The 9,219-nt window shown below is 43.2% G+C and overlaps 3 protein-coding genes across 4 annotated transcripts; all 3 read right to left on the bottom strand.

Moving 5' to 3' along the window:
• Positions 1-22: 22 nt before the first annotated feature.
• On the bottom strand, positions 23-3,297 carry LOC112169577 (protein tas). Of its 2 annotated transcripts, none has more exons than XM_024306635.2 (11): positions 3,119-3,297; positions 2,831-3,039; positions 2,662-2,750; positions 2,514-2,570; positions 2,115-2,223; positions 1,890-1,991; positions 1,685-1,749; positions 1,195-1,298; positions 1,021-1,092; positions 885-939; positions 23-522 (listed from the first exon to the last, which is right to left on the bottom strand). In XM_024306635.2, exons 1-11 carry the CDS (start codon positions 3,174-3,176, stop codon positions 444-446), a joined length of 999 nt encoding a protein of 332 aa, XP_024162403.1. In that variant the 5' UTR covers positions 3,177-3,297; the 3' UTR covers positions 23-443. The 2 variants fall into 2 exon arrangements, with proteins under 2 accessions (XP_024162403.1, XP_024162402.1); XM_024306634.2 differs by having other exon boundaries at positions 1,028-1,092; positions 3,119-3,274.
• A 185-nt stretch (positions 3,298-3,482) lies between these two features.
• On the bottom strand, positions 3,483-4,191 carry LOC112169578 (histone H2AX). Its single transcript, XM_024306636.2, has 2 exons — positions 3,923-4,191; positions 3,483-3,798 (listed from the first exon to the last, which is right to left on the bottom strand). The coding sequence occupies exons 1-2, from the start codon at positions 4,115-4,117 to the stop codon at positions 3,577-3,579; spliced, it is 417 nt and encodes a 138-aa protein (XP_024162404.1). The 5' UTR covers positions 4,118-4,191; the 3' UTR covers positions 3,483-3,576.
• A 2,119-nt stretch (positions 4,192-6,310) lies between these two features.
• Positions 6,311-7,074, bottom strand: LOC112173246 (histone H2AX). Its single transcript, XM_024310834.2, has 2 exons — positions 6,803-7,074; positions 6,311-6,705 (listed from the first exon to the last, which is right to left on the bottom strand). The coding sequence occupies exons 1-2, from the start codon at positions 7,004-7,006 to the stop codon at positions 6,484-6,486; spliced, it is 426 nt and encodes a 141-aa protein (XP_024166602.1). The 5' UTR covers positions 7,007-7,074; the 3' UTR covers positions 6,311-6,483.
• Between the last annotated feature and the right edge of the window lie 2,145 nt (positions 7,075-9,219).

Below are 9,219 nucleotides of genomic sequence, written 5' to 3'. Positions count from 1 at the left end.
ATCAAAAGATTCATACCGTATCTAAACCAATAATTCAAGGATCCCTTTATTGCCACTAGAAAAAGACTGAAAGGGTAAAGCATATGGTGGAGATAACAGCATATCAATACATGCTTCTGCTAAAATTGTACCCGACATCCCATGTTTTCACTGTTCTTCCACCTCCACCATTGCACATGCTTGTCTCGCAGACCCACCGGAAGCTTTTCAGAAAGGATTGTATTGCAGAAGGCTGATAGATTCTACAAGATTACCATACCAATATCATAATTCGGTATTGACCAGAGATGTCATCTGGATCTCTTTCAGCTGTCGTGACAAAATTTTGGACAAGGAAGAAGTTGAATGGCATGAGGTTTGATCAGGGACAAGGGTTAGGAAATCTTTTGTGAACCTTGTTGATTTCTACCATTACTTCGGATGTGAGCTCCACCTCGCATGCATCAAGAACTTCCTGAAGTTGCCATGACTGGGTTGCTCCAAAGACGATACTCGCTACGAGAGGGTGACTCAAAACAAAGGCTGCCATATCATGAATCAAAAGTTCAGTAAACATAAATGGTGTACAAGGTCGAATAGTATATACAATGAATGAACAAACAATGACCACCTATCAAGATAAGGACAACAACAGAGGGAGGATATGGAAAATCTATGACAGATGTATTAGCTCAAGCAATTAGAGCATGCAATCATGCTGCAATATGTGTGTGATTAAAGCAACCATGTTGAGGAAAAGGGAAGTGGAACAAAGAATACTGGGATCTTTACTAGGAGAGTAGGAGGAATACTTTTCCATCTATGATTACAGGCTTTAAGGTTTGCAGCATCAATAAAGAGTAAGATGATATGAAAGACAGAAGCAGAATTGCATGTAATCATACCAATTGCAAGAGATACTGGATGAAGGCCGTACTTTTCTGCAATATGAATGTATTCCTGTGACCACAAGGAAATGAGAGCAGATTAGTGAAATCAGCATGTTGAAGGAAATCTAGTGAAATCACAGTGCCTCTGTACCATGTACCATGCTTGCTGCCCTTATGGAGGGATTAGACAAGTTGTATCTGGACTCCCCTTCTGAATACTTTCCTGATATACAGAGAAGAAAAGTCCGCCTTGAAACAAGTTCACCAATTTGACTGAAGAAAATTCTCACATTAAAAAGATCTGACAAATAATTTGAGAACTTACCTCTGAAAATGTTCAACCGAGCATCTGAAGGACCGCCTTCCGGTGAAAAATACTTCCCAGAGAGTATACCCATTGCAAGAGGGCTGTAAGCTAATAAACTGACCCTGAAAAGTTCAACAAAGACATCAGCAATATAAATGAAGTGATAAAGAGAATACTTTCTCAATATAAATACATTGACCAGATTTACACCCTACATAACTGAGCACAGCAACTCAGATTTAAGAAATTTTCATCTTTCATTTCATCTGGTAGAATTGCAGGAGAAGTAAAAACGGAATCAGATTACAATGCCTCTATTGAAGATTAAGCTAAGCTGCCAAGGATCAAATTGTAGTGACTTCATTCTAAACCACTTCAGCGCCAGAATTTAGATTTATCGAACATATCAAGACTTGTTGAGGTATAAGGGCAGTAAATGTTCCTTATCATCTCACAGATGACGAAAAGTTCAATTATCACTTTATCTATAAACCAAAACTTAAAGCACCTCTCATGATGACAGCATTCAGCCAATCCAGAATCAAAAGTTCGACATAGCAAGCTGTATGAGTTCTATCAAATACAAAATAAGTTGCATTAGTCCCAAATATCAATAAAGTGACTAATTGAGTGTATGCTAGAAAGAGACAGGGAGGGTGCAAAGAAAGCAAGTGGCAGCCCTCAGTGTTTCAGGTCAGACTACGCGATACAACCTGCACAGATACAATCTTTGGAAGGTGAGTGCCTCTTTCAGCCACCTGAAGAAACTTCATCACACCATATGCCGTTTCATTACTGAGACCAACATATCTGACCTGCAAATCCAAAAGTTCCATTCACATGGGCAATCCATGTTCTTAAAACATTGATAATGCATGAAGGCTAAAGCCATCAACCTGAACAATCTATGGAAGAAAAGGCAACAGATTGAAACTAACCTTACCAGAATCAACAGCTCTCCCAAGAGCGTCAAGTTGTTCCTCTATAGGAATCGAACCAAATTGCCTGGTTGGATCATATTCAGTTTCTCCAAACATCGGAACATATCTACAAAAGCAGTCACTAATCACTCGAAGTGCTACAAAAGGCTCAAGGTTCACTGAAGCACATGGGTTCCTTGTGTTTGTGTAGCCACAAACTGGATAAAGTAAAGACCAGCCTAGGTGAACTCAAGCAAATTGAGTTATAGTTGGGGAAAAAACTAGAACATAATACAGCATTGTGAACTGCCCAGTTTCAATGGACTCAGTAAGCATACACCATTTTGAAATTCATATCAATCTGTAACAGACAATAATAATATCAGAAAACACTGAAATAAGGATCTACATACAAACCGATCAGGCCAGTGTATCTGATAAAGATCAATGTAATCCGTCTGCAATCGCCGTAGACTGCACGAAACCAATGCATAGCTCAACACTCAGCCTATCACCAATTATTCAAAAACTGAAACAAAATTATGAATTGATCGCTAGAATTAACCTGCTGTCAAGGGCCTCAGTGATATTCGCAGCATCCAAACACTTGGGGCCATCTCTTATCCAAGTCATCTGCCCAGATGGTCCGGTCACCTGTATCAAAACGACGCCCACATATCAAAACTCAAAAGCAAGCTGTATGAATTCGAGACTAATAGGCCAATTGAACCCACCTTGGTGGCCAAAACGACGCTGTCTCGAGGAATGTTGCGCTCTCTAATCCAACGGCCGAGATACTCCTCGCTCCTGCCCTGAGTCTGGGCTCGCTGAACCACCGGGTACATCTCCGCAGAGTCGAACAAGTTGATTCCAGCGTTGAAAGCTTGGTCGAGGAGGCGAAAGGACTCCGGCAGCGTGTTCTGCTCGCCGAAAGTCATGGTTCCTGACCACAATTTTTTAACTTTGAGGAACAGAAAATGCAAACACTAATGAGAATAGTAGACTAAGAAACAGAGTCGAACCCAAGCACAGCCTTGAAACCATCAGATTCGGAGCGAGGTTGTAGACCGGCACCGCCATTGGGTCGACTCACAAACTCACTGAGTGGCTCTCATCTCATCGGTTGTTTAGTGAATTTCAGAGGTTGGGTAAAATAAACGTGAGCAAGTCCCTGTTTACGGCACCCACTATTTTGCTGAGACTCGGTAAAATTATCATTTCAACTCTTTTTACAGTGTCGATCACCAGGTTTAGGGTTTAGTAAAAACCAGCATGATTTTGCTTTACTACCAATTGGGGGTACTATAATTTCAATTGACGTAAAACACAGAATACAAGGCAATAGATCATCTCATCAGAAACATGAACCATTCATCAGCACCAATATTTATCAAAAAACCATATTATATTTCACCAAAAATTCCCAAATTTTCTGTTTACAACCAATCAGTCCGAAATTTGTAATCAAAATAAGAAAACCCTAAAACTCTTGCGACGCCGATCCAATGTCCCCCTTGCCTTTCCCAGTCTTCTTCGGCAGCAGATTCTGATGAATGTTAGGCAAGACACCTCCATTAGCAATAGTCACAGTCCCCAAAAGCTTGCTCAACTCCTCGTCATTACGCACCGCCAGCTGAATGTGCCTCGGAACGATCCGATTCTTCTTGTTATCTCTAGCTGCATTGCCAGCGAGCTCAAGCACCTGTACACCAATCAAACCAATTCCCATTAGATCGTATCACAAGAAATATTCATTTATATATATATATATATATATATATATATATATATCAAATTGAAAAGATCGGAAGGGATTATGGACGAACCTCAGCGGCGAGATACTCGAGGACGGCGGAGAGGTAGACGGGAGCGCCGGCGCCGACTCGCTCGGCGTACTTGCCGGATTTGAGGAAGCGAGCGATACGGCCGACGGGGAATTGGAGCCCGGCCTTGGAGGACCTGGAGACGGATTTGGTGGCCTTGGGCTTGCCTCGGCCGCCCTTGGAAGTCGGAGAACTCATATCGGAGATTGGATTCGAAACCCTAGGAGTGAAATCGAAGCGAAAATATGGAGAGTGTGATTTGCAGGTGTCTGATGGCGAGAGGAGGATGGTTTATATAGAAGTGAGGATGCGAAGGGTGCTCTGGTCTGATTGGTTAAGAGGGCGAGGGCGCGGATTGCCAGCGTGGAAACTAATTTTTTGGGAAAATTAAAGGGGAAAAGAAAAAGAGGGAAATCTTTTTCGTGTGGAGGGAAAGTTTTAATTGGACGAGGGAAACGAGCCGGGTGCATTAAACGCAGAAAGTTGGGCTGGGCCGGGCCGGGCCTCGCTCTATTGTTTTCTGGCCCAAATCGATATTACTGAATTATTTTTTAGGGAAAATGGTATTATTATGCCTAAAAATTCTAGGACTTTGCTCGTCTTATATCAATCCCTATATATTTTTCTCTAGCGTTGGAGCTAAATAAAATAAATTCCTCTATAAGTTTTCTTCGGCCGCCATGAGAGGTTGCAGTAGTAGGAATAGTGTCATCTGATTCTCTTGGCCCTCTCTCTCTCTGTTGTGGGATAAATATATAGAATAATTTTTTTTTTTTGGGTCGCCATGAGAGGTGAAAAAGACACAACTATTACATCCGACTCTCTTGTTGCACCCTCTCAGTCTCTTTTTAATACAATATTCTTGAATATCTGTGATCTCCCTAACAGTTTATTGATTGAAATCCTTTGTCGACTACCTTGCAAGTTTGTTTTACGATGCAAGTGTGTGTGCAAATCTTGGTCGACTCTCATCTCCCATCCTTATTTTGAAAGCCGTCGTGCTCTGTATCTCCGAAACAATTGTGACAACGAGCAAATTCCCATGTTTGTCGTACATTCATACCCTTTGGCAGATAACACGGCAGAATTGCTTACAATTGATTCCAATCAGACTCATGCGGAGTTAAGAGCACTCGATTTTCTTCCCAGCAAGCTGGTTGTGGTAGCAACATACAATGACTTGATTTTGTTGTGTGAAAAAACATTGGGTTTTCAAAGGAAGTACTACTACATCTGCAATCCGTACACCAAGCAATGGGTTGCTGTTCCTCCTCCTCCCATTCTATTCCCCCAACAAGAAGTAGGTGTGGGATTTATCCGTGATTCCGACTATAGGTGCCGGATTGTACGACTCCTTGAGTTTGACGCAGAACCTGATGACTTCCGATTAAAGGTGGAGATGTTCTCTTCCGAGACTGGTAAATGGATAGAATCAGTTGTCCTATGCCCAAAGAGGTTTAGACCTCATCCTCTCCAGCAGAGTGCACCAGCCCTTGCTTACAATGGAACCTTGTACTGGTTAGGTCGTGGTGGGATTCTTATTGGGTTGGAGCCTTTCAAGCTCGACAATAAAAACAACCATAACTATCATTGTCATTTTATTTCCGGGCCTCGTTCCGGGTTTCCATTGTTTTATGATTCATACAATTACACCGATTGCCTGGGTGTCTGCCGGGGTTGTGTGAGGATGTGCCGGCTGTATACTCTGACACGTTTCATTCTTTTTGTGTGGGAGCTGAAAGAAGATAGCGGTCTTGAGGTGGATGGAGTTGGAGGCAAAAAGATGAAATGGTGTTTAAAGGAGAGGATCTTCCTGGACCAAATTAAGTCGCAATATATGGTGCCTCATCCCTACTGGCTTCTGGCTTTGGACCCAAATGATGAAGACATGCTGTACCTGCTACGGAGACCTAGCAGCTCCGATCCAAAAGACATTGTTAAGTGCAATATTCGAACAGAAACGCTAATTGACATCTCTCCAAAGTTGCCATTAAAGACAGACGTGGAGGCATTTCCATTTATGCTCTCATGGTGGCGGTGGCCAACACCAGTTCCTAAATTAGGCCATCACAACAATAGCAGCTGCCCACCGCAATAAGAAGAATCATAGATTATATTTGCGTTGTCTCTCTTCAGTTGCACTTTCTGCTTCCGCTTCTTTTATTTTGGGAAGGCATCTAGTATCTTGCATCAATTTGGTGGGAAAGTGCATATATTTTGTCCTCGTAAATTAACAAAACAGTTAATTAACCAATCATACAATTTGTTACTGGTGAAATTCCAAGTCCCCAACAAAAACAGATAAGATCCAGGAACAATGTACTTCTCAAATGTAAACTCTAGAGGTTTTGAAATGTTTAATCATAATACAAGCAACAAAACTAACAAGAAGAAACAAAGCCACATCCAGAAACGGATACTTTCATTTAACCAAAAGAAAGTTAAGAAACCCATTACAGCATTGCAAACTTTTCCATACCCACAGATTTACAAAACCAGAGATCTAATCTACCGAGGATTTCAGCCTACTCTTTCTTCTTCCCTACCAACAAAACCAAACCCATCTAGAATTCCTGAGACATAGACCCAATCTCGCCCTTCCCTTTCGCATTCTTCTTGGGCAGCAAGTTCTGATGAATGTTGGGAAGAACACCTCCATTGGCAATCGTCACAGACCCCAAAAGCTTGGTGAACTCCTCGTCATTCCTCACCGCAAGCTGGATATGCCTCGGAGTGATCCGATTCTTCTTGTTGTCCCTGGCAGCGTTTCCAGCCAGCTCCAAAACCTGATCCCAAAACCAACAAACCAAAAAATCAGCTAACAAATCAAGCGCAAAATGAAAAGCCCCCAAATTACAAAAATAGTCCAAAACGACGACGTACCTCAGCAGCTAGGTACTCGAGGACGGCGGAGAGGTAGACGGGGGAGCCACCGCCAACGCGCTGGGCGTAGCGGCCCTTCTTGAGGAAGCGGGCGACTCGGCCGACTGGGAATTGGAGGCCGGCCTTGGATGACCTGGAGACGGATTTGGTGGCCTTGGGCTTGCCTCGGCCGGCCTGAGCGGTTGTGGCGACGGCGGTGGTCATGGTGATCAAGATCTGGAGATTTGGATTGGAGTTTGAATTTGGCGAATTGGAAATTGTGAGATCCGTGAAGAGGGCTTAGGGGTGTGGTGGGTTTATATAGAAAGGGGCCGGTGGGTGGGAGAGAGCGCTGTGATTGGTTGGATTGGGTTCCGCGCGGATCGCCAGCGTGGCAGGGTAGGGCGGTTTAAGTGGGTTTTTGAAATGGTTTAAGAGACGAAATGTTCTGAACGCGGGAAACTGAAAATTGCAAATGAATTCAGGTTTAAAGTAGCGACGGCGTCGTTTGATGCGCTGCTGCTTCTGATTGGGTTGCGTTTCTTATTGGTTGACCTCTTTGGGCAAAATTGGTCGGCTTTCTCTGATGATTGAATGACTCCAAGCCCAAAGAGAACCATCAAGGTTTCATTCTTTTTTTTTCTTTTTTCTTTTTCAGAGGAGAAAAACAGTGAGCATACCTAGGGCTGTCAATGGGTCGTGTCCGGTTAAGATATTTGTCGTGTAGCAAAATATAAACTCAAACTCAACCCATTTAATAATCGTGTCAAAAATTTAAATCCAAACTCAACCCATTTATTAAACGGGTTACCCGTTTCCAACTCGCTTAATCCATTTAATAAATAGGTCGTGTCTTGTTAGACAAAATAACATATTTAAGCGTTAACAATGGGACCCATTTAACTAAAAAATGCATAAATTGATTGAATTCACTAAAAACTCCACAATACGAAGAATATAAATAATTATATATAATTCATAAATAATTAAATCCAATAATTAAAAAGTGAAATATTTCAAATTGTCTAATCCTATGATAAAATACTCTGAACGTCCAAAATTTCAAGAAGAAACATAGCACAATTGAGTTATACAGGTTCACTTCGTGTTAGCGAGCTGACCCGTGACCGACCCATTTATTAAATGGGTCATGACGGGTTGACCCACCGCCGACCCGCTTTTTAATCGTGCGGGTTCAACCCGCTTTATTTCATGCGGGTTTCGAGTCGTGTTATCGGGTCGTATCGGAATTGACAGTGCATACCCATAAAGCCATAACGAGAAAAAATCTAACTTCTGTTGAAGGAAAATCAAGTTTAGTGTGCCTTATCAAACTAGGAATAGGAATAGGAGAGAAGGTTCTAGATTTCCCAATCCTACACGGATTGGTATTCCTTGTAACATTAGATTATGCACTTTGTAATCCCTATATATAGGGCTCCTATTCTCTATAATGAAATACACTTCTCTCATCAATCTCTCTCAATACCAATATACTTAAACACGTTATCAGCACGAGCCCTAAACCACAAATAGCCAAAAAGCCAAAAACCCGAAAAGAATTTCATATCGCCAAAACTGCCGCAGCCCCTTGCCCGTGCTAGCATCGCTGCAGCCTGCCCCGCGTGCGCCCCTGCGCATACTGCTGCCACCGAAGCATCCTTGCACCTAGCCCCTTGCTAGCCCGCTGCTCCTGCAGCCCTTTCGGCCTGCAAACCTGCCAGCGCGCCCCCGCGCTCAATTCGCTGCCTTGCAGCCCCGCTCCCGTGCGTCCACCCTACGCTGCCCCTGCAGCGTCCCTGCTTCCCCGCGCACACCTGCGCACGCTGCTGCCCCGCCTACGCACCCGTGCACCTGCAGCCCTACACCACTACTGCTGCCCCTGCAGTTTGCCTCCGCTACTCCTGCACCACTACTACCACCGCAGCCCCTGCTGCCCCGCATTCGCTGCACGCTTCTACTCGGATTGCTTCGCTCCATCACGCCTGCATCGACACGCGCGTGATCCAAAACCAAAAAGTAAGTATCCAAAAGCGTAAGTTTTAAAGTTCCTAAATTGAAATTTCTTCTTTTCTCGGGGACTTAAAAACCTCCCTTCTTCTTCATCCCACCTTTCTTATAACGTGGGTTCGATCATTGAAAAGCGGAATCGTGGGGATTCACGCAATTAACGAACTAAGAGCGTTCGTAAGACTTCGGACTAAGAGCGTCCGCAAGCATCGATTTATGACCTAATAAACATCATTGTTTCGGTCTAATCCAATTTTCTTGGAAATCGATTTCTTGGTAGCATAGCTCGGAAATCTTAAATATTTAGTTGTCGTGGAAGTTTTAACTCCGAAACTAATATATTTCTTCTTCTTATTTCAGGATGTCGAAACTTGACTTTCCTGCACTTACCTCAACTGGCTCGGACTATCATAGTTGGGCCACGGATG

The sequence above is a fragment of the Rosa chinensis genome, chromosome 6 (assembly GCF_002994745.2).
Source record: "Rosa chinensis cultivar Old Blush chromosome 6, RchiOBHm-V2, whole genome shotgun sequence".
In the NCBI taxonomy this organism is placed as follows: domain Eukaryota; kingdom Viridiplantae; phylum Streptophyta; class Magnoliopsida; order Rosales; family Rosaceae; genus Rosa; species Rosa chinensis.
The sequence above is the reverse complement of the archived record's forward strand: the minus strand, read 5'-3'. Positions and strand labels throughout refer to the sequence as shown.